The following is a 25,250-nucleotide window of genomic DNA, read 5'->3' as shown; positions in this document are numbered from 1 at the left end:
ATGTCTGGAATTTCCTACACTCTTTTTTTCATTCATCCAAATTCCATTTTCAAGGTCCAGATAAAAGCTCCATCCCTTCCAGCAAACCTTTCTTAACTGTTCCAGCACTTTCAGTCATTTGATATTCGCTTTGTCTTGTTGATGACTTTGTGCTCTCTTCTTGTTCCAATTTAATTTTAAGTCCTCTGAGGATGTACAATGTGTCTTAAACATCATCACTTCCTATGATTTTTGTTTAATAATACTTAGCTTAGAAATTATTATTTATTAAGAAAAATTCTCTGATTACTACCTTAAAATAGCCTTCTGTCATCAAAGGTTAATATCCAAATGCTAGGTTTAATTGAAAAACTTCTGTTGGTTCATCTTGGGTCTCCTATTGTTTAAATAATTTTGGGCAGGGTCATTCCATTCTTGCTTTGTCTTAAAAATATCAAAATGCAAGTTAAATTTTAATTAGTAATATAAATAGTATAATTTAGTATGATGAATAGCTAAGATAAAATGATCAAGATCTCCTATACGTGAGAGGCCTGTATGTGAGAGGCTTCGTTTCAATGGACGTGTGGGGATTGTTTATTGAGTACATTGACTCAATGACCATGCCCTAAAAGTATATAAGCCGTTCTGGAAACATATAATCATTAAGTCTATTTTTGTTAGATTAAAATTTTTTAACCGGCCTTATTTTTTTCTTTATAGCTTATGTGCCCCCAAGAGATCTTAGCTTTTCCAACGTGACCTCTTACAGTTTCAAAACCAACTGGTCTCCTGCTGGAGAAAACGTTTTTTCATACCACATCACTTACAAGGAGGCTGCTGGGGATGACGAGGTGACAGTGGTGGAGCCATCCCTGAGCACTAGTGTTGTTCTCAGCAACCTGAAACCAGAGACTCTATACTTGGTCAATGTGACTGCGGAATATGAGGACGGCTTCAGTGTTCCCTTAGTTGGAGAGGAAACCACCACAGAAGGTATGATAAGGTTTCTTCTGCTATTTTCCAAAAATTACCAATTTATTATTGAGCAAAGGTATAATTTGAAATCCCCATCTGCTTTATAGTTCAGCATATGTCTTTGCATTGTGTTCAGTGAATAGAGTTCACTATACTATTCAGTGGTTAGTTCAGTGAATGCCATTGTGAGATTCAGCATCTTTTAAAGATAGCTATTCATAAATCTTTTTAAAAAGAGAAAACTTTTGTTAAATTAAAAAAAAAACCTAGATTTGTTTTGTTAATTTGAGGTTAGGAGACATAGAGAGCTGTTAGTTATTATACGATTAACTCATGAAATATTCCTTATCCACCTTTTTCTGCCCCATAATTCATCAGTGCTATGTTTTTTTTGGGGGGGGGGCATGGGCAGGCACTGGGAATCAAACCCAGGTCTCTGGCATGGCAGCTGAGAACTCTACCAATAAGCCACCATTGGCCACCCTAGGAAATGCTATTTTTTAAATACTTTGAAGTTACCTTGCTCTACCTATGAGCTGATGGCAAATATGTATTACCAAAATGAATGTTTTAAGCAGTATCTTGTTTAATTGTGCCCTCTTTACTAGATATTTTTGAATACCTTCTGACACTTCACTTATTTGGCATTTAAAGGGTACTATTTAACCTAATTAGAGAAGACTAAGAGAAGACAATTACACTTTAAGTAAACATAGTGAATACTTCAAGAGATGTCAATTGTTTTTTATTTTTACTGAGTATAGCAGAATGGCCCTTGCTGATAAGAGCTAGAAAATATTTTTATCTGAAAGGTTGTTCAAATAAGATTTATATTTTTCCATCTTGCATTGTTGAGCTCTATTTTTTCCAGAAGGCCAGCAAAGAAGCTAAATGACCTAAGATGTTTTGCCTTATGATCTTTGTGATTACATAGCCTAGAAGTCCATTCTGAGATATTTCTTCTTTCCTCTGATGATTTACTGTAATGTCCACATTGTTGCTTAATGATCTTTGTCTTCAAAATTTTGGGATAGGGATGGGAAATATGTCTCAAGAAGAAATTTAAGACTAAAGGATTTTTGAATAGAGGCCACTACATTCATATATACTTCAGTTTGTGGCCACTGGGCTACTGCAATAGACTTTAATAATACTTTTCCAATTCTATTGTCTGTAGCGGAATCTGAGATTTAAAATGTCTTCAATCAATAAAGAATTTTCTGATTGTATATCTTCATTAAGCCAAACATTATTGAGCTTTTTGCCATGTGCCAGGCATTATGCTCAGTGTTTTCTGTGGATTCTTTCATTTAATCATCTCAATTACCCTATAGTCACAGTTTACTGCTGGTTAATCTGAGGCTTAAAATTACCAAACTTTTAAACTTCAGATCCAAGATTTCATTCATTCTGACTAATTTAGTATTTTTCTTTGCTATACAAAATGAATCATGAGGGTAAGTCTGTTAATTAACTGTCGTGCCATTTTTTTTTGAATAGTTACCTTTCTTTCCTCCCTAGAGTTACCTATTGATGTGTTGGATATTCAAGTAAACTTCTAATTGTATGTGGAGTAGTACAGGCAGACAAATGCCCTGTGGTTTCATCTTAGGGACTTGGGAAGAAAATGACCTTTAGTTCACCTTTCTTGAATGTGCTGCCCCATGGAGAGTTAATCTCTTGAAAAATAGGTCATTTAAAAATGTTTACTAAACACAAAGCCAAATTATGTTCTTATTTGGGATTAATGAAATTTTCATTTAAGACTGTGAGTCTAAACAACACTGCAGTTTAATCTCAAGATTTAGATCCTACTAGTATTCATCATGTGCTTGGTTCATCACATGTATGGTCTAATTATTCTCCAAGTTAAATGACTTTACAGATAAAAAAAGTTAATTGTGGGAATGACTGGATAAGACTGTTGGGTTAGGTGGGTAAATATGGTAGACCTGAGTGTTAGGCATTATGTTTCTCCTTTTCTGAGAAAGTGTAGTAAGAGTGAAAGCCTTGGTTACTTAAAGCCCAAGAAATTATTTTTATTTTTAAATTTTATGACAATATTTACCATTTAACAGAAGATTTGTGCTTTTTAAAGTTCACTGTTGTGCACCTCTTTATTTGATTAAAATGTAACAGTGCTTATCAAATATACAATATCTTTCTGGATATTGTATGACATTTTCATGCTATTTTGGAATCTGGTTAATTGCTGACTATGAATGAGGTAACAAGGCTGGCTGGAGAAATGCTGTAATTTAGTGATCAAAAGCTAGTTCTGTATTTTTCATATAAAATCAACCAATTTTCAAATATTGTTTTTATTTCAGTAAAAGGAGCGCCTCGCAACCTAAAAGTGACAGATGAGACTACAGATAGCTTTAAAATTACCTGGACCCAAGCTCCAGGGAGAGTTTTAAGGTATCGGATTATATACAGACCTGTTCCTGGTGGAGAAAGCAAAGAAGTTACCACTCCAGCCAGTCAAAGAAGGAAAACACTGGAGAACCTGACTCCAGACACAAAATATGAAGTATCTGTAATTCCTGAATATTTCTCAGGACCTGGCTCTCCATTGACTGGAAATGCAGCCACTGAAGAAGGTAGAGGAAATATGTTGACTTTATGGTAGTGACCAAAATCTTCAACAGAATGGGAAAATTTGGACAACTATCCTGATAATGCAAACTATGAATCACCATGTGTTAGTTATCAGAATATCTTAAAGTATAGTCCTTTTGGGCTTGAATTATTCAAAAGTTTTACTTACTCATGATATCATTTATTTGTGTTAATAGAGTTCGAATGATATAATCTTATTATTCTTTAAAATAATATTATTAATATTCTAATAGAAAGTTGTGGGATGCCTATCTAGGCATTAAAATTCAAACCATTATGCACCATTAAAACAAATTACATTTTACTTCATTAGAAAGATTTTGAAACACTAACTCATTCTTGTTTAAATGGGATGATTAGGCTCTCAGGATATGTTCTGATATTTGTTCAAAGTATTAATGTTCAGTACACTATTTCATTAAGAAAAATTAACACATTCATAATTTTCATTTATTTTCTAAATTTAAGATTTTTGTAAATAATAGTAATGCTAAAAACACATTAGCAATGATGAGCTATTATTGAGCACATATTTGTATCAGATTCGATGCTGAGAGCTTTTATATATTTTCTTATTTAATGCCTGCATAGATTCTGTTAGGTTGCTACTATTATACCAGCTTCATGAGGAAATAGGGATTAAGGGAAATTAAATAATTAGTTTAGAGTCATATGGCTAATAAGTGGTGGATCTGAGTTTGTGAACTTTACTGTGAGACCACAGACACTCAAATAGAACATCTATTATAGCTCAGCCCTTATCCCTCTACTTCCCATCGTTAACAGCCTAGCTAATTAGGCTTTTCTGCAGAAGACCCTTCCTTTTTATTGCTGTTCTCTCCTCTTTTCCCTTAGGATGTCACTACTTCACTTTTTCTCTTTCTTTTTGGGTATCTAGGGCTCTTTGTGCTAAGTAAAGACCCATTAACTGACCCAGTAAATTAATGACCCAGTAACTCTTCAACTTTCTGTTTTCTGGAGTGAAACTGGGTAGCTGTTTGTCCCCAAGGAGAGTGTTACAGGATTATATACCTTGAGACTCTTTAGAGATAACGTGACCACTCCACCAGGAAACACAGGAAATGCCAAAAGAATGGACAGCCTCTGGGGAGTTGGATCCAAGTCTAGGCCTCATTTGGGCTACTTCTTCTCTTATATATTTCCTAGGGACAGCTTTGCTTTTATCAAGAGACAGTTCAGATTATTTTCTGGCTATTCCTTTAGATGCCCATAGCATTACACTGATGAACTCTTTTTATTAAAGATTCTTAGAGGAATGAAATCTACACGTAAATATTTTGTAGAGCTTTGTTCTACTTTTAAGGAAATATTGTGGTTGTTTTACAGAAAAGATTTTAACTTGTATAAACACAGAAAAGGAACCGCAAGTCTTTTGCTTTGTTTCTATTAACATGTAGGGGCTGATTTAGAAATGCTAAAACACCATTGGCTAGTCAACAATTACAATTGCTGTAGTCTTTATTCAAGATATAAATTTGATTTTACACTCATACCTAGGTAAAGTAATACAAAGTTTTTCAAGTCATTTCATTAAATAATGGGTTTTGATGTTGTTGTTTTTTAACCTAATGAAGTTAGAGGGAATCCGAGAGACTTACGTGTTTCTGACCTAACAACATCAACTATGAAATTATCTTGGAGTGGGGCACCAGGAAAAGTAAAACAGTATCTCGTCACATACAACCCAGTGGCAGGAGGTGAAACTCAAGAGGTCACTGTGAGGGGAGATACAACCAATACCGTGTTGAGAGGATTAAACGAAGGGACGCAATATGCCTTGTCTGTGACTGCCTTGTATGCATCTGGGGCTGGAGATGCACTTTTTGGAGAAGGAACAACGCTTGAAGGTAATTACTCTCTTGTTCAATGGGAATCTTGTGTTTGTTTATGATTTTGTGTTTAGGAAGTTTAAAAACGTTTCCAGAGAATGAAATATAAAATTATGCCTTTTAATAGGAATTTGTGTTGAAAAAACAAACAGCCATAAAACAGCCTCTTACTCAGAGGTGTCGAATGTAAGCAACAGAGAGAATTAGGATTGATTGGGAAGCAGAAGTGTACTGGGAAGTTGATTGCATTGCAAGGCCATAGAAGTATGTTTATAGTACCATGGTTTGGTTAAATGGAGAGTGTGACATCTAGAGTGGAAGGGTCCTTGGGAAGCATCTATGGGTGAAGAAGCTGTGGTTCAGAGGGCACAGATTGCCCACGGTCACACAGCTGGTTCTTTCCCACAGGACCCTTGTCATGTGATCTTTTCACTTGTCATACATTAAGATTTCATAGTAACATGATGAATATGAGAATTCATGTTTTCTGTTTGTTTTCAAAATGAAAACCCCTAAAATTCAGTTTTTACAATACACTTAAGAACTATCAACAAGAGTGCAGCTGTTTCCTTGGTTCTCTAGAGTTTAATTGCCAAAGAGTTTTGTATTTCTTAAGATCTTTTGAGAGATAAGATGCTCTCACTGCAACTACTAAGGAAGTAGTAGCCTAAGACAGAAAAAATAAAAATTCAGTTTAATAGCACTGGAATGAAATGTAACCATGATGTTGAATCAGAACTATAGTTGAGGGCTTAAAATGGGAAATTAGTCCAAAAAAGCTCCCCTTCTTTATATCACAATATTTTACATGATTTATTTTAAGTGATGATAGAAGAAAATGAGCCTGAAAGATTTTTTTTGATGTGCAGTTGTAGTGATGCTAGGCAAATTGCCCATCAGATGTGATGGATCTAGAACAACCCAGGATTGTAGATGTGATTATTCAGGGACAGGCCCTCCAATAGGCACTTCTGATTGAAAGCGTCAGGATTTAGTCAAGAATTTCAAACAAACAAACCGAAAATTATATTCTAATAAAAAATGGTGGTGAAGAGTTTAATCTTAATATTCCATGAAATCTGTTAGTAGGAGAGGATTTACATAAAAATATGTTTGTAAAGTAGTGACTACCACAGGAATCCTTGTTTGGCTACTTAGCCGTATGACGTTGGCGTAATTCCTAAACCCCTCTGAGCCTCAGTTTACCCATATGTAAAGGGGGGATGATGATCTCTCCCCCTTCCCAGAGTTAATGTGAAGATCAAATGGGAAAATGTAAGTGAAAAACCCTTTCGCAACTGAAAAATACTATATATATATATAAAATATATCCAGAGGAAGTAGTAACAGCTTTAGGACTGATATCTAAAAATATAGCTTTAGCAAGTGTTTTGGTCATAGTTGCTGGCTACATGAAAATTTTTAAAATTGTGAGTGGTAGAAACTGAAATTGCCTTAACTACAAAGACGTAATCCAAACAATAAAAGCACGAGATCTTTGTATCTGTAGTAACACCCAGAATTTTTGAGAAGTTTGTCCTTTTCTTTTGACCTTATCTAAAGACTTTTAGCATAGATTTTCCATATTTTTTTTAAAGGGTAAATTTTACTTTTTACAGAATAATTGTAAATAATTTAGATTTGTGAAAAATTTTTTATAAAAAGTATCTTGAAAATAATTTACCTCTGGGTGCACCTTTTAATTCTCTGTTATGCGTCTACATTTTTTTTTTGCTTTTAAAAAACATAGTCCTGAGCGGGCCACGGTGGCTCAGCAGGCAGAGTTTTTGCCTGACATACTAGAGACCTAGGTTCGATTCCCAGTGCCTGCCCATGCACACACGCAAAAAAAGCATAGTCCTATTTGGTCAAAATCTTCTTGATTCCAAAAATTAAGGCGGTTTTGCTGAGAATAACTTGTTAAAAACTCTTTACACACAAAAACTACACATTTTACAACTAATATGTTCTTCTGGACTGTGAGTTTTTGAGGCCAGGTGGGTAGTTCATTTTTTATAATTTTCTTTATAATTCCTTACAATTATAGCTTTGCATAATGGTATAAAGAAGCTATTAACTTGTATTCATATGTGATTATACACACGCACACGTACACATGTATTTAATCAGAAATTATCTCTAAGGGAGATAACACCGGTAGTAAAATACATTTAAAACATCACTGTTTCCCATTTCCTGAGAAAGAGGAAGGTTAAATAATTTTCAAGTTTGTTTTAAAAAAATGCAGTTAAATTCATAACTGAATTGTAATGAGCAAAAAATTTTTATGGACTAAAGCTCTTTATTATAGTAAATAGAAGGCTGCCAGCCTGTTTTATTAACATATTTATCCCATTGCATTATATGTGGTACACTTGACAAATATGTGAAAGCATAGTTGTAACTAAATTAAAATAATTGAAGTTTTTGCCCCTGGTTATTCCATTTCATTTTATTCTATCAACTCTGCCAAATCCACATTCCATATACAGGAATAGGATATGATGGTAAATGCAAGGAGTGGAAAGCCCCAGAACAGAGCCAGGCAACTGCTGTTGAGGGCTGCTGTTTTTCTAATCTGTTTTCTCTTGGGAGAGGAGGTGGTAAGAGCAGAACTTGAAGGAATGTTTCTTTTATCCAGAGGCATGGAGTCAGCCGACAAGAGCATTCTGCAGGTTGGAAATTTTACAGATTACCTGAAGAGCATTGTAGCTTTCAATTCAAAAAGGAAAAAAAATGCTTTATAATATTTAGTGTGGCCTGCAACCATCTCTGACTTGAATCTGCTTCCTAGTGCTTTTTTGAAATACAGCCCAGTATCAGAAAATTCCCCTGTTTCTGGATGTGAGATTTATTAGCATTGGAGTCAGGGAAGCCCATGGTTGGCTCTAGTACCATATGCAATAGAATAACAAAGACAGAGTTTATTGCTATTTCAGATGCAAACTTCAGAAGAGTCTGAGCACAAACCTTTAGGTTTGATTTACATTGTTTTCTCTTTTTCTTGTTGTTGTTAAAATAGATAGCCTGCTGTACGTTCAAATGCTCTTTAAATCTCAACAGAAACTTTAGTTGTGACTGGTAGTGCTTGGAGAGAGGAAAACTTGCTTTTTTAACTTGTAAATAAATAATGTCCATTTTTATTCAAAGAGTTATCACAAATGAATGAAAATTCAGTTTGGAAATAATATGGTTCTTTTTGTTTTGAGTATTGTTTTTTGGCTATGGAAAATATGACTTTTCAGAATTTCCTTTGTTTCAATTGCTGTAGCAGTCTGCCAGTGTCCTAGACATGAATGGTTTCCTACAGTTCAAACTAAGCAACTCAGTTGACATTTTGTACAATGAAGTTTTTAGCATATCATAGGAATTCTGTGTGATGTTGAGTAACATGGGGCTTCTCAAAGATGGACTAAACAAGGCTCTCTGTGTTTTCCTAGATTTAGTGCTGTCTCATAATTTGAAAAATCATACATTCTGTGTATAACAACTCTGACATTTCCTGGGAATTTTAGCACAATCACCAAACAGTAATTCATATTTCCTTTTCTGTGAGCTAATTGCTTATCAGAGAAAAATCTAAATGAAATTGGAGAAGTGACAATTATGGTAGAAATCTGCCTTTTGCTTTTGCAAGCTTTGAAGCTGGAGGATATTAAAATTGTCAAGAGGTTTTAAAGAACTGTGTATTGCTTAAAGTAACTAAGTTAACTTATCAATAGTGAACACTGTCCTTTGAAAGGTGGCTTTAATTCAGTGATTGTAAATCAAGTGCATTTCAACATGAACATTACCCAAAAGCAGGTCTTCTGTATTCTGCTGTGGAAAATTGGGTGACTTTTGTGCTTAGCTCTAAGGGAAAAGACAAACTGATTTAGAAGATGGGTTTCATTACATTTTCAGTTTCACTTCTATTTCTGAAAGTCGTATGTGAAACTCAATGAAAGTTGGCTGGAACAATCTATAAGATGAAATATAGTTTCACTTCATTATGATTAATTTTTCAGTTATAATCATTGGCCAATTCATGTTATAATTATATTTGAATTGGATGGTAATTTGCTTTTCAGAAAGCAAATGGAAAAGGTCTAAAGGAACGTAGGAAATTTACTTAATTGAGGACTTCACTCTTCGACCTCAAAAGTGGAACAAGCCAGTGTAGAAATCTACCCCTTGTGGATGTTCAGGTCATGGGAAATGTCTAAATTACTTCCCATAGCAGCAGCAAAGAGGTGCATGCAAGGAGGCATGAGATAAATCCCTTTTCAATATATGTGAACAGGTTTTATAATCAGGGCAGATATTTGAGTGCCTGGTAGAATTTTGCATGGTCAAATTTATGACAGAAAAGCATTGTAATTCCTTATCTCTATATTGGTTCTATTCAGAGGAGAATAGCGTATCTGATAAAGCCATTAAAAGATGGAATCAAAGCAATAAAAATCAAGTCTTCATGATAAAAATATTGCCATAGATTCAATTACCAGAGATAAAAGAATTATAGAAAGCATAGACGTTTAGTCTAGAAAAGCATAAACTAGATGCCATGAGATTACATATTATTAAATATATAAACAAATGTTATTTGTTTAATAACATATTATTAAATATTAAACAAATGTCATTTATGAAAAAAAAATCCTGAACAAACGCAAAATCATAAAGCCTCCATTTGCAATTCTTGGGAGAGAGGAATAGAAGAGATTCAGGGAAGGGGGCAGCCATTAGTTAAGAGGTGGAGCCAGGATATAGAAAAGGTAGTGACAAAGAGCAAAAGTCTCCTGGAGTTGGTTTCTGTTCACTGTCACCATTTCTATGTTCCCCCTTTTAAAGAACAGTAATCTTTCCTCTGGAAGACTACAGACTGGTTTTCTGACATCTTGACCTCTTTATCCCTCTCTCTGCTCCTTCCTTGTAGGTACCCTAAAAAGTACTTCTTTCCTGAGGACCTGTTCTAACCAAACCAAACCAACACTAGTAGTCTCTTCCTGTAGTTAATTGATTTCTGAAATCCTTAGAGAGAGTACAAAAACTGCAATTCAATTCATCAAACCGTAATACTTTGATTGAATCTCATTCACACAAAATGTGATCTACTCTTCAACTAAGAAGGATGAATTGAGAGCCATTTCCTGTTAAGACAGTTTGGAGCAGAGGAGAGAGTGGGGGAAAATCCCACATGTTGTGAGATGGAAAGGGGGTGACTAAAAGCATAAATCAACTTCTCTTTTCTCTGAGGGTCAGTCTTGAGGTCATTCAGCTACCTGAAGGGATGATTTGTTGTACATGACCATATACCCACACAGCATACAAAGTGTCCAGCAGCCCTACACAGCAACGCCGTGTACCATGATTTTGGCCAGTTTGGCATTCACTACACCTGTCTTCATTATGAGGAAGACTCATTCCAAGGGGAGAGCAAGTTTGAAGCTTCCTTGCAGGCAGAAAGAAGGGAAAAGAAAAACATGGGGCAAAGTGTAAAGAGTTGAAGAGAAATTAGTATCACAGGGAAGATTTAAGAGATTTTTAGAAAGTTCCAATGCTTAGACACATATCCAGATATTAAGGTTTAATTGATTTGGCAAGACCTAGGCTTTGGCTCTCCAGGTGACTCTAGGTATCTGATAGGGTCCAATCCAGCTATTTTGCTGGTGATGGATCAGGATTGAGGGGTGAACGGCTTGCTTATGGCAGGCTCAGCTGGTCTCATGCCTATCCCTAAGGCCAGCTTGGCCATTTATCAGCCTCCTTCCTGCCAACAACCACAGGGTGCAATCCAGTTGCTTCATTTTTTGGTCGTCTAATATTTGGCCAAGCCAAGATCCCATTTTTTAAAAGTTCAGGGGTTATAGATGTGATAATATTTACTTGTCATGAGTACATCATATTGTCACCATTCTTGGATATAATGTAACAGCTGGAATCCTCAGCCCTTCTGCTTTTTTAAGAAATGAAGTTCATCAATGCATTTGACAAAGGTATAAATTTAATATTTAGGAATATTCTTATCTAATTGACTGCCTGACATATAAGAAACCCTTATAAGCAGTTTATCTTTTCAATCTTGGCTTCGGTATTGAGATGTCCTTCTCTTTTCTTTAGATTCTATGTTTCAGTGACGCTAAGGAGGATTGTTAGTGTAATGGCAGTGCCTGCAAATGGTGCCTTTATATGGTCACCAGCAGAAACTATTGTTTTTACAAGAATTTTTCTGTAATTAAGAACTTATGCAGTATTCTTCAAATTAGTGTTGTCATGCTATCAATTAGAACTCAGGAATATTTTTAAATTAATATTTCATTTGTATCTTAAAAATCCTTTTTCAGGTTCTTTTTAGGGCATTGATAAACTCTGCAAAGCTCTCTATTGCATTTTTTCTAATATTTAGTTCCAGCTTTACGTGTCTCAAGAGGGTTAAAATAGTTTATTAAAATCATGGGGGAGATATGTCTAAAGATCTAGACTTCTTTTGTTTATGGCCCATAAATGTCTTTGTGAATGTATTTTGCTTCAACCACAATTCTCTTATTTTTTCTCATAGTGAAATCATTAGTCAGTGCTTGTGAGATGGAGGTCTGTTGTCATGGAAATAAACAATGTTACAAAAACAGCACTATAGAAAGTAGGGGAAAAATAAGCCAAGGGGTACAATCTTTGTGAAAAGTAGAGCTGAAATTATTGTTTGTAAATTACTCCAGTGTTAATTTTAAAGAGAATTCCTATATTCTAGTTAGCATTTTTTGTCTTATTCTTCTTTGGACTATCATTAAAGCATTATTTATCTCATTTTAATTCAGTCATTTTCAAGTATGATTATTTCAGCATTACTGGTGCAACTTGGGAAATTTAAGAGAAGAGGCACATATGGAAAAAGGGTGACTATCAAGCAAAGTAAAAATATGCTGCATATTTAAAACTTAAACCAATTGTTGGAATATCAATTAGCAAACCAAAACAAAAACAATGCAAGCAAACCAAACTAAAACCAAACCAAACCAATAACAAAGTACAAAGTTGCACTTTTATTCTCCTGCAAGTAAAGAAAATGTAAGTAGCTAAGCAGAGAGTTAAATAAGAATAAGAGTTAAACTTCAAATAAGAATTAGCCTCAAATACTGAGACGCAAAAGTCAATACGTTCTTGGAAATAAGTACTCTTGGTTGCAGTGAAATATGTAATTAATTTCCCTCCAGAGATGAGATGTCCTATCAGCAAAGTTATTTATAATGAAGTTAAAATTTTCCATTTGGGCTTGGGGTCTGGTAGGATGCCCAGCTCCTGTTTTATTTATTTTCCATTCTAAATTCAGCCATATATGATAGAATTTTGTCCACCCAGATTTCTTTTCCATTCAATGTTGTCTTAACTTTCTGTGCTAAAATTTAATTGTTTAATTATGTGTGGCTTTAAGGTATTCATTTTCACCCTTCAATTCAAGTAAAATAATAATAGCCTTCAGAATTCTTATAGAAGTATTGTATATCATTTGTTTGCATGTACTGATGTATCATTACTGGTAAAATGTATACTATGGAAGCAGATAGTTTTATATTTATGTCATACTGTGGCATCAACCCTAGTTAAGGTAACCAATAAAAAGTGACCTTTATATTTAACGTACATTTAAAATGTGGAAAAGTGTTTTGGGGGAAGACATTTGTACCTCATATTAAGTTGAGGTTTCCATATTTTTCCAATTGGGTTGTATCCTTTTTTTTGAACAAAAGAGCCAAAATTTAGTAGCAGATGTTTTTGATCAGCTAGACAAGTGGTGTGTTTTATTTTGATGACTAATTGCTTTTAAGTTTTCCAGAGGAATTGGTGGTTTTTAGTTTCATTAGGATTAAGCGTCTATTGAAAGTTTGCATTTCTGCCTTTTTAACTGCATGTGTGAGTAGACGTTTCCACCAAAAAATGATTGTTGGAATCGAGGTTGCAAGTGCTATGAGAGTGTTGCAGTTACAGTAAATCATAACTGAAATTGAGCTTATCAAAAGATCATGAGAAGAAAAGACCATGGTAAAGAAATAAAGATCTTTATGGACCATAAGATAAGACAGACAAAAGTGGGGTAAAATGTTAGGATGTGGACACAATTTTTTTCTTTTGGTAGTTTCATATTTTTTGGCACGTACTCTTTCAAAATTTGGATGCTGTCCCTGTCCTGAAGGACCTCACAGACTGATTGGACATGTCAGGCAAGGATGATAGGTAGGAATCAAATATAATTCTAAAGTTTCGTTCCATCGATCTATTTCACTGACAGAACAGGGCAGCTCAAAAAGTAGAAATAGTTTTGGGATAGGCAAGTGCAGATAAGTTGCTTTTGACTTCAAGTCAGTATTTCTACCAGAATGAATGCTTATATATTTATAGACTTGTTTCAATAATTCCTCTCTCATTTATATTCTAGAACGTGGTTCCCCTCAGGATTTAATAACTAAAGACATCACTGACACATCGATTGGGGCTTATTGGACGTCTGCTCCAGGGATGGTTCGTGGCTACAGGGTCTCATGGAAATCACTTTATGATGACATTGAGACTGGAGAGAAAAGTCTCCCTGAAGATGCAATTCATACTGTGATAGAAAATCTGCAGCCAGAGACCAAGTACAAAATTTCAGTATTTGCAACATACAGCAGTGGAGAAGGAGAACCTTTGAGTGGAGAAGCCACCACTGAATGTAGGTAACCTCATGGGTGTGTGTCTTGGGAGTTTTACCACCACTTGGTGCTACCTAATAGCTATCAGCCCACTGACAAAATTTTATACAGTTATCCAATTGCATTTTTTTACATATGTGATAAATGAGACCTGAACAATGAAGCTTGTAAAGGAATGTGGCTTGAATTGAGGTTAGTTTAGTATCTAAAAGTTATATCACATTTTAAAATATTTACTCCTTCCACCTACATTTAACTCTTTTTGGGTGGTGTAATGATTGACTAGACAACAGTCCCAATTAGTGAAAAGATTAGGAGCCTTAGAGTCAAAGAGAATTCAGGCATGTATATAGCTATATGACCTTGGTATAACCTTCTTTGAGCCTCAGTTTCTTAATTTGTAGAATGAGGTTAATAAATCTTATCTTTTAGAGTTGTGAGGATGAAATGAAATAATGTATAAAGCACCAAGTATAAGGCTTAGTCACTTACAACTTACCGATAAATGATAGTAGCTTTTGAGACATGATTATTTTGGATCTAAGACTAATCCTAGATACTTTACTTTATTTCTATTATATTTGGTAAGGTTAAATTGAAAGCACACTCAGTTTTCTGGTGGTTCAGGTTCACCTCAATCTCATTTGTATCTTCTGACTACTTGCCAATGACCTTTTTTTTTCATTATCACCTGGCTGGTGAAGAATCTGAAAAGATTTCTTATGTTTCTAAAAAGTATTTGTTAAGCATGGGCGTTTTAAAGATTTTATAGGAGAAAACTTTATTCCTTTTGTATAGGAGGATTTCAGGAAAAGAGGAAGAACACACTAGAAAAAAAAATGGGGCATTCTTGCATTGCCTTCTATTAGAAAGAAGTGGGAGAATTGGGTGATTTCTCTGCATGAGGAAGAGAGACAGAGAAGCTCCTTGAGCAACTTCAGTTGAGTCCTGAACCCTGATTTCAAGGTGTCCTTAAACCAAAATCTTTTTGGTTGAGTTGTCTGAAGAATTCATGTTTTTATTGCTGGTGATCTCAGTTGTATATATTTAAGATTTAATTTGTGCCAAAATTAACTAGATTAAAAAATTTAGACTCCTTAAAGGAAATCTAAATTTGTGAAAATTCACGATTGGTTTCCATGGTAGCAAATGAAGTCCTGTGTCCAGAATATATTGACTGATGTTTAAGAACCTGGGCTTCTCTATTTCTGGCAGAAATTCATTTGCTGTAAAGAGAAGCCATGTTGTAAACTGAGGATGTATATGATACATGTATCGTATGTATCACACATATATAACTTCGCTTCATAGGACTAAAGATCAACTCATATAGTTGAGAAATTATTAAGGTATGCACATTTAGAGGGAAATTTTGTCCAGAAATTCTCCATGTGTCTGTTTCTAAAAAGTTTGACCTTTTAGATAACTGTTTGAGATGCTGAGCATCTAAGAAAATCTTAAATATTTATTGGGTGAATGATTGATTTAAAGTTTAGTGGACAGAAAGTCCTCTTTTTTTTTTGGCATGGACAGGCACTGGGATTTGAATCTAGGTCTCCAGCATCGAACCTGGGTCTCCAGCATGGCAGGTGAGAACTGTGCCTGCCGCGCCACTGTGGCCCACCCAGAAATCCCCTTTTGAATTTGGAGCAGACTTGTTAGGATTGATATGTTCACTTTTTAGAGTGGACATGAAAACTGCTCAAATATCTAACTAAACAAGAAAGAAATCATGAAAATTTCTTTGTTCTATTATCAGTTGTAACTGTGTTTTGTTTTTTTTCTCACTGTGGAAAGTAAAGAAGTTTAGAAAAAGTACATTCAGAAATCTGAGTCAAGTATGGTGTTTAGGTGGTAGATGGTTAAGTTAGGGAAAACTCGGTAGACTCATTAGTTGATGCTTTTTTAGGTTTTCTTAATGTGTCCAGTGGGACATTCTGGAAATGTTTTAAGGATTGCTTTTACCTGAAGCTCAGAGATATTGAATAGGGGCTGTTGATATGATAAAAACCATGAATTGTGTCCAGAAAGGCAGTTGATGGGAAATTCTCTATTCTCTTCCATTTTATTGCAGTTGGTTTAGCGGTTGTACAGTGGGTGTTTGAAAGGATCATGTGAGATTTACTACAACATGAAAAGAATTTATAATTTGAGAGAGTGCTATAGAATGAGGGTCTGGGAACCTCATTCTTTTGAGAACATAGACTTCTTTTCAGTTCAAAACTCATAAGACTTAAATGTCCATATTAACATTTTTCTCAGACTCCGAGTTACATAAAATTGGTTTTAGCATTTTGTATAAGAGGGAGAAATTTCTTGTTTCACTGACTAAAAATTTAAGAAATGGAAATAGGAGTCAGAAGACATATTTTAGCACAACTCTTTCTAGGAACATGTTAGTCACACATCAGTTTATTCAATATTTGTGTCAATTGATAATGATAATAATCCAAATAGTACAAATTCTTCTCCATGGTATTTTCAGAAACTTAGGGAAGGAGAATATATTTTTCCTTTGGAAATATGTGTATTTTTTTCTTTTAATAGTTCAAGCCACTGGAGAATAGTAATAGAGAAGTGAAGGTTAATCTGAATTTTAATATTTCCTGTGTGTAATGAACCTGGTTGAGTGTTCTTCTAGGTTTTAAACATTAAAATAAAAAAAAATGCTCCACCAATTTACTTTTGATTATAATTATACTTTAGAATTATACTCACTTAGAGATATACATTCATAACTGTATCTTAAATTGCTTTTTAATGATAAAAAACCATTTTATCATTCATACTTTTGTCCGCTATATGTATTGCATCCTTTTTTGCTTCACCTGATGCTTTAGTTTTTTTAAATCACTGGTTTTAAGCAATTTGATTACAATGTGCATTTCTGTAGTTTACTTCACATTTCTTATGCATGGGATTTGTTGAGATTCCTGAATCTTTGAGTTTATATATTTTCAACAAAGTTGAAAAAGTTTAGGCAATTACTTCTGTTCTTTTTTTTTCTACTATCCACCTTCTCACCCTCTTCAGAGATTTCAACGTCACCCATATTAGTCTGCTTTAAATTATTTTAAAGCTCACTGATTCTTTGCTCAGTCTTTTTGTATGTCTGCGTGCTTTATTTTGGATATTTTCAGTTGCCATGTCTTCAAGTTCAAATCTACTAATCTTTTAATTGCAACATTTAATCTGCTATTGATCCCACCTTATGAAATTTTCACTTTACACATTGTAATTTTTATCTCTAGAAGTTTGGTTTGGGTTGTTTTTATATGATCCACCTCCCTACTTACATATTTAATCTTTCTTCTACCTTCTTTAACCTATGGAATATAAGTGTAATAACTATATTAATGTCTCCTTTGATAGAATTTGACTAATTCTATCATACATGTCATTTCTAATTCCATTTTTATTAATTAATTTTCTTCCCATTATGGCCATATTTTTCTCATTTGTATTTCTTTTATTGCATTGTATAGATGCCAGATATTATGAACTTTACTTGTTTGTATATTCCATATTTTAATATGCCTATAAATATTCTTGAGTTTTTTTCTGGGCTGCAATTAGGTTATTGTGATCTCTTTGAAGTTTGCTTTTTAAGCTCTGTTATGGTAAGACCTGAGAAACATTTAGTCTGGGTCTAATTTTGCCCCATTGCTGAGATAATATCTTTCTGAGTAGTTTTTATGATGCCCCATCCCCCCACCCCCCCAATTATAAGATTTTCCACTCTGGCTGAAGTGAACAGGGGGTATTTCTGTCCCTATATGAACTCTGCGAATTGTTCCCTCTGTTCTTTTCGGGTGGTTCTTTCCCTAGCTTAAGGTAGTTTCCTAACACAATGTGCTGATTAATACTCAGTTGAGACCCATGGGAGATTGCCGGCAGAGTTGTAGAGTTTTGTCATCTGTACACACTCTCCTCTGGAGAACTCTGGCCTGCAAGCTCTAGTTGCCTTGACTCCCCAGAATCACAACATTGTCTCCTTACCTAAGAAAGATCACCAAGCCCGCTCTGGTTTCTCCTCCTTGTACAGGGGCCTCAAAACTCTCTTCAAGCAATAACTGGGTCAGTCATAGACCGGACTCATTTGTTTCTCACTTCTCAGACATCACTAGGCTGCATAATGTCCAATGTCTAAAAACTTCTGTTTCATGTATTTGTACGTTTTTCATTTTCTCAGGTGGTCTTTAACCCTTTTGAACTTGAAAATTTCTCTCAAATCAGGATTCTTTGCAGTGTTTCTTTCAGCTTAGATTCTTGCTATAGAAACTTCTTATGACCTTTGGAACACTAAGATTTGTGATCTGAATGTAATGATGCTACTTATAAACTCTGATAATGTATAAAGAAAAGAATCCTGTTGGTTACTTGTGGCTATTAGTTGTTTCTAATATTTTACTAATTCCTAATATTTTACTATTTAATAATGTGAAATATTAGTAAAAGATAATTTAATATGTATTATATACCGATAAAAGACTTTCACATATAGTACTTCCTAAGATTTTCAATTCATACCTATTTATCTTTAAAACCCATGAGATATTCTTGTCTGTCAGAGTTTTCTAGTCATTTCTGGCCATTGTCTTTGAATGCATGTGGCAGTCACGAGATTAGCACTAACCAAAGTCACCCTGGCCAGTCATTATGGATTGAAACTTTTCCTGAAAAAGGCCCAAGTAAACTTTTCAATCTTGCATCCCCAGATTTTAGTATTCCTCATAACACTGTAGCTAGAAGAATTCTTTATAGATGGAAACAAAAAATTTCTAAAAGCTCACCTCCGGAAATGGATATTTTCTTTTCTAAAGTCTCTAGAATGGAGCAGAAATCCCTGCAATATGAACTTTCATTTTTAATTTATTAGGCAGATAAAGAGAAAACATCTTACTAAGCTTAGGCTCACACGCCATCATGAATTTATGAGAGAGTGCAATGCTAAGCAAGAGAATAATGTTCATACTTAAGAAATCACAGATAGTTTCTTGTTACATAAATGAGAGATGGACATATATATGGCATATATTTTAGTCTTCCTTTTATCTCATAGTATCTCACGATTCCAAGACCTTGAAAGTGGATGAAGAAACAGAAAACACGATGAGAGTTACCTGGAAACCAGCACCTGGAAAAGTCATGAATTACCGTGTTGTCTACCGCCCCCGTGGTGGGGGGAGGCAAATGGTAGCTAAAGTGCCACCCACCATCACCTCAACAGTGTTGAAACGGCTTCAGCCCAAGACCACATATGACATCACAGTTCTCCCAATTTACAAGAAGGGAGAAGGAAAGCTTAGGCAAGGATCGGGAACAACAGGTACGAAATAATTTCTGCTTTCAAAAATGTGTGATGTTTTAAAAGAAGACTTTAATATAGTATATCTACTTTATTTGTAAATGTTTAAAACTGAGAATGCCTAATTAATATATGCATGATAATACATACCTCTGAATTGTGAAAATTATTTGCACTTCCACTTGGGGGCACTCTGTTATTAGAACTTTTATTGGGTATGACATCCTGTAATATGAGACTTAACCTTTATTATAAATATTCATTTTAAGTGTTCCATTTGTGATGATCCCATATATATCACAGAGCTATTTCTATTTAGATTTATTATCGTAGGGGGTAGTATGAAACCCTAAAAGCCATGTTAGTCTTTTGGATAACTTTTCTTAAATCTTTTTATCTTCACAGCTTCTCGATTTAAGTCACCCAGAAACCTTAAAACATCTGATCCCACAATGTCAAGTTTCCGAGTGACTTGGGAACCTGCTCCTGGGGAAGTGAAGGGTTATAAAGTCACATTCCACCCTACAGGAGACGACAGAAGACTAGGGGAGTTAGTGGTTGGACCATATGACAACACAGTTGTGTTGGAGGAACTTAGGTAGGAATGAATTATATTCAGTTTGTGTTAAAAGATTGAACTTATGTAAATTATTAAGCCTTAGACAAATAGTCACTCATGTCTGTTTACCATCAGAATGTCTAAAATTAGCTGGCATTGCTTTCTTATGCTTGGTGCTGCAGAAGACAAGCTTAGGTTAGCAGCCGAATTTAGTCACGAGCAAATTTGTTCTTGCAATATTTTTGTTAGAAAAGATCAAGAATGACACATTTTCAGCAACACCCTGCTTTTTTAAACCTTAGCATCCCTATTTCCATAGTTTTATGAAAAGCCACTTGCAGCCAGCCATGTGGAAATGTAGGGGATTGTGTGCCTTCAGGAAAGGGCCAGGTGACTTAGCCTGAGATCCTGAGTGGTAATCCTTCTCCAATGTAAGACATAGGAGAGACAAAGCAGGACTTTATACTTGATGCCAGCTGGCAGGAGAGAGGAAAAGTGGGCTGGTTAATGGTTTAGCTTCAGTTTGTGCAATGGAAAACAAGGAAAAGTGCCCTACATTTATTACTGTAAAAAAGAAGGGACTACTGTGTGTTTGCCTTTGGGGAACTTTATTTATTCAACTGTTCATTCAATAATGTTAAAATATAAATAAATCTTTTGCTGTTTAGTTTTATAAGAGTAGAGCAGATGGAATTTTTGACCTACTATGTGCCAGGCATTGTGCTAGGTGCCTTCTTGTTACCTTGCAAAGTACAAATTTTGCTTATTTTCTCAAGCTCATTACTTAGAAGAAGTAAGAGCAAAGAGGCTAATCCTTCCCTTACATACTCAGTGGCATGGTTGGGATTCTACATGTGATAGAAAGGCAAAACAGAAACTGGTGCTGTGAACCCCTAATGTTCTCAGGAGAGCTTGTTGGCTAGTTTCCTTTAATATCTCACACAGTAAGCATAAAAGAGCATGCAGTGGGAATTAATTTACTTCTCTTACAATCTCGTACATTATAGCTTTCTGCGAAAGGAAGTAAATTAAGATGAATGTTTATTTAAAAAAAATAAAAAATGCTACCACTTGAGCCAATTATCCATAAGACTATGTATTTTAACGTTTCAGGGCAGGTACCACCTATAAAGTAAATGTTTTTGGAATGTTTGATGGAGGAGAAAGTTCACCGCTTGTTGGACAAGAAATGACAACCCTTTCTGACACAACTGTAATGCCAATTTTATCCTCAGGTAAGAAATTGAATTATATTCCTCTAGGAAAACTTAACATTATGAAGCTATTTCAAATGTGAACTGTTAGGTTAATCAGACAGTGAAAAACAACTGCAAAACTTTTAAACTGAAATTTATTTAAATGATTTGTATACTTAAATAAAATCTTAAACCATCCAGCCAAGCACACTTTTGACTATTTTTTTTTAGCCTTCTCACATTGACATTGCATTAGTTATACAATGCTGTATTATTTAAAGATAACTGTTTAGTGAGGGTAGATTTTGTACATTTTCTCTCTTTTTAGTGATAGCCATGTAGTTTTCTTTTGTCAAATTAATTGCATAAATGATTTATTTGGGCTGGATAAGCAAGTTAGGTTACATTTATAGGTGAGAAAATGTGGTTTGGAAAGCTGAGTAGTAACAAAAGCCTCTTAACATTTTTGGCCCTGCCATGATTATAGCCTTGTTGTGGATGAAGCTAGTTTTTAACATTCTTAGAGGTAGAAGTGTAGATTGAGTTTATTTCTAAATATTTTGCATCATTTCCTAAAAAAAAGAGTAAAACTGGACAGGGAAGGAACAGTTTGTAAAGTCTCGGGTGCTTGGGAACAGTATTTGGAACTTGCAATTCTAATGGAGTATTTAATACATGAATGACAACTTCTTAGTGTTATGAGCATAACTTAATTTTTCTCAGTGAGTTTTCTTTTTTTAATATAAAAATCAGATGCTAACATGACAAGAAGAGGCATATTAATAGCTGGAAAAGAGAGTATTTAAAAAATGGATGTGGATTAAAAAATGAAGGAATCAAATCTTGCTATTTTGCATTAATGCTCTATTGTTTCTCTATGATGATATTAACTGACTTATATTTTTATTTTGTAGCTTGTGCACTGAGGATATTGGGATTATTCTCTCTTTCCAAAACACCCTTAGCTTTGTATCAGTGTGCTTGTTGTCTCTACAGCTCTCAATTTGTGTATTTGTTTGTATGCATTTTTCTAAATTATGTTCCTTCTGTCTTGATTTTCTAAATGTGCAAATTTCACCACCTGTATTTACCTGGTTGTTATACATAGTAGGTGAGCACTTAAATAATTAATAATTGAATAAGGAATAATACTGCATCTTGTTTTAAACAATATGATTTTATTTCAAAAGGGCTTAATTTTAAGAGTCATGTGCCTAATCCTTCAATATATATAATAGTTTTATGGTAATTTAATTATCTTAAAAAATGCTTTTGGCTCTCTGAAACATTTTCTAGTTAATACATGTTGACAATCCACCTCATAATTGTCTGCTTATTTGACCATTAAGTATTATAGAAGAATACATTCATTGTCTAATCTTTAGATCATATAAAATTTTATTAAAATTATTAATACCTTATAGTCAAATTGCTATAAATTTTCACTCATTTAATAAATTAAATAGATGAGTGAGAATTTGTAACGATGGCTTAATTCAAGTTTCCTGGTTTTGTGACTGTGTCGGGAAATATAGTAAAGACAAAGGAAAGATTTGCCAAATAAATAGTCTTTGGAGAAATTGATGATTTTTGTGACTGCTGTTTGGGTTTAATAAATCATAAGGGCATATTTTCATAGTCTTGTACTCCAAATCAACCAGCTACAGAATTGAAACAGTCAGGCAACACTGAGTATCCAGGGGGTGGTAGAGTCACAGTTAGGAAGTAACCGTCCCATCAATTTGCTCCTTACTCTGTCCTGTCTCACGATTGCCATGTCAGGGTTGGAGTGCCTCACTAGAGCCGAAGCAGATATTGTGTTGCTGGTGGATGGATCATGGAGCATCGGCCGGGCAAATTTTAAAACCATAAGGAGTTTCATTTCTCGTATTGTGGAAGTCTTTGACATTGGCCCCAAAAGAGTACAAATTGGTAGGTTCTAATAACATTGAAGACATTTAGTCATTTTCATTGTGCTCTTTTATATACGCTAATGCCAACGGTGTTGTTTTAGCTCTTTCTCAGTATAGTGGGGACCCCAGAACAGAGTGGCAGTTAAATGCTCACAGAGACAAGAAGAGTTTATTGCAAGCTGTGGCAAATTTACCATACAAAGGGGGCAACACTCTCACAGGTGAGTGAGGAGGGGCTGCCGCTGTTCAGTGCCTGCTTTCGGCCAAAGCATGTGGCTGAATAGTGATGCAACTGATTGTCTTTTAAAAATCCCACTAGGCATGGCTTTGAATTTCATTCGCCAGCAAAACTTCAAGACCCAAGCTGGCATGAGACCTCGAGCTCGCAAAATTGGTGTTCTCATCACTGATGGAAAATCACAAGATGATGTAGAAGCCCCTTCAAAGAAACTCAAGGATGAAGGCGTGGAGTTGTTTGCTGTCGGTAAGCACTGCAAAGGATATCAATGTCTGTGGGGTTACAAATGTGCTGAGAATGTATTTGTAGTTGAAAATATTATCCAAAGCGCGCACACACACACACACACACACACACACACACAAACAACCCACATTTTCACATCATTTATCAAATCCCTTCTCAAGAAGTTAATTCATTTTTTTCTTTTCTCAAAAAAGAAACAAAACTACATGGTTTCTTAGAAGAAAAATGAATCAAGAAGACAAATGAATGGTTAACAGGATTCAGGAAAATTCCTGCTTGGTTTTCCACAGCACCATGTTTATTTTAAATATCCATTAGAGAACTTTCCAGAAAAAAATACAAAAAAAAAACACCACTCTTTTGGGGTAGGAAATTGGTGCTAAAAGCATTTAAAAGAAGCTCGTTAGAACAGCCTTCAGTTTATATTCTTTTAAATTTGTTTTTAACTATAGTTAGTCATTTCATTATTGAGAAAAATAATATATATGTTATAGTTAATATAGAATACATAAGGGTAGTACTTAAATTGTTTCATTATATTAATTGTTTTTATAAGAAGCAATTTTGATTTGTGTATATTCATTTTTGAAGGTATTAAAAATGCTGATGAAGATGAGTTAAAGATGATTGCCACTGACCCGGATGACACGCATGCGTACAATGTGGCAGACTTCGAGTCGCTCTCTAGGATAGTGGATCACCTCACCATAAACCTGTGTAACAGTGTCAAAGGCCCAGGTAAGTTTCGTCCAGAGTTTATCACTCTTATCATTGTTGATATTTTAGACCATATAATATGATTTTGTAAGATGTTTAGCAGCGTCCCTGGCTGCCTACGGATGCCAGTAGCACCCCCTAAGTTGTGACAACCAAAATTATCCTAGATGTGGTCAAGTGTTCCCCGAGGGGCAAAATCTTCCATAGTTAGGAACCACTGGTTTATACCCTGACTTTTTTTTTGTTTGTTTCTTTTAATAGCACCAAACTAAAAAAATGACTTCTAACTTATTTGAGGATGCATTTAGTTTGCATATGCCTGCACCACATATACACACAAATACACACATACCTACACACACTTGTATATGTAAATGGGAGAGACAAAAAGCAAAAGAAGGCACTCTCTTTTCTGGTGTCTGTCTACTCTCTTGTAAAGTATATTCACCCTATGTAATTTCTAAGTTGCCATTTCTGGGTTGCTCCCTGACTTCTGTGTTTTGAAGTTTGATTCCCCAGTATGAGTGGGAATGGAAGAGGGGCTTAACTCTGATTTATTTTGCTTTAACTATGGTTTAGTCTGATTTGATATTTTTTACTTGTGACCTCCTAATCATAAAGAGAAATTACAACCTTAGAGTTTGTACTTTTAGGAAGCCCCTAATTTTTTACCAGCAAAGAAACTGAGATTTAGAGGAGTTAAAGTACTTACAAAGGGTTAAATGGTTAAAGATATATTTAGGGGTCTTTGTAAAAAGTAGTTGTATTAGTTAGGGTTCTCTAGAGAAACAGAATCAACAGGGAACACTTGCAAATATAAAATTTATAAAAGTGTCTCACGTGACCACGGGAACGCAGAGTCCAAAATCCACAGGGCAGGCTGTGAAGCCGACGATTCTGATGGAGAGTCTGGAGGAACTCTACACGAGAGGCTTGCCAGCCAAAGCGGGAATAGAGCTGTCTCTTCTGAATCCTCCT

The 25,250-nt window shown here is 34.9% G+C and overlaps 1 protein-coding gene across 1 annotated transcript in view; it reads left to right on the top strand.

Annotated features, from left to right (window-relative positions):
- The window catches only part of COL12A1 (collagen type XII alpha 1 chain), a 128,263-nt gene that overhangs the window by 20,159 nt on the left and 82,854 nt on the right, over nucleotides 1–25,250 (top strand). The window contains exons 11-21 of the mRNA XM_077162245.1: nucleotides 703–975; nucleotides 3,288–3,560; nucleotides 5,175–5,447; nucleotides 13,843–14,115; nucleotides 19,158–19,424; nucleotides 19,809–20,001; nucleotides 21,076–21,197; nucleotides 22,941–23,090; nucleotides 23,173–23,292; nucleotides 23,391–23,555; nucleotides 24,147–24,293. Coding sequence (XP_077018360.1) covers nucleotides 703–975; nucleotides 3,288–3,560; nucleotides 5,175–5,447; nucleotides 13,843–14,115; nucleotides 19,158–19,424; nucleotides 19,809–20,001; nucleotides 21,076–21,197; nucleotides 22,941–23,090; nucleotides 23,173–23,292; nucleotides 23,391–23,555; nucleotides 24,147–24,293 — 2,256 coding nt within the window. The remainder of the gene's footprint in view (nucleotides 1–702; nucleotides 976–3,287; nucleotides 3,561–5,174; nucleotides 5,448–13,842; nucleotides 14,116–19,157; nucleotides 19,425–19,808; nucleotides 20,002–21,075; nucleotides 21,198–22,940; nucleotides 23,091–23,172; nucleotides 23,293–23,390; nucleotides 23,556–24,146; nucleotides 24,294–25,250) is intronic.

This window comes from Tamandua tetradactyla, chromosome 5 (genome assembly GCF_023851605.1).
Source record: "Tamandua tetradactyla isolate mTamTet1 chromosome 5, mTamTet1.pri, whole genome shotgun sequence".
Lineage (NCBI taxonomy): Eukaryota > Metazoa > Chordata > Mammalia > Pilosa > Myrmecophagidae > Tamandua > Tamandua tetradactyla.
This window is presented reverse-complemented; position numbering and strand designations above follow the sequence as displayed.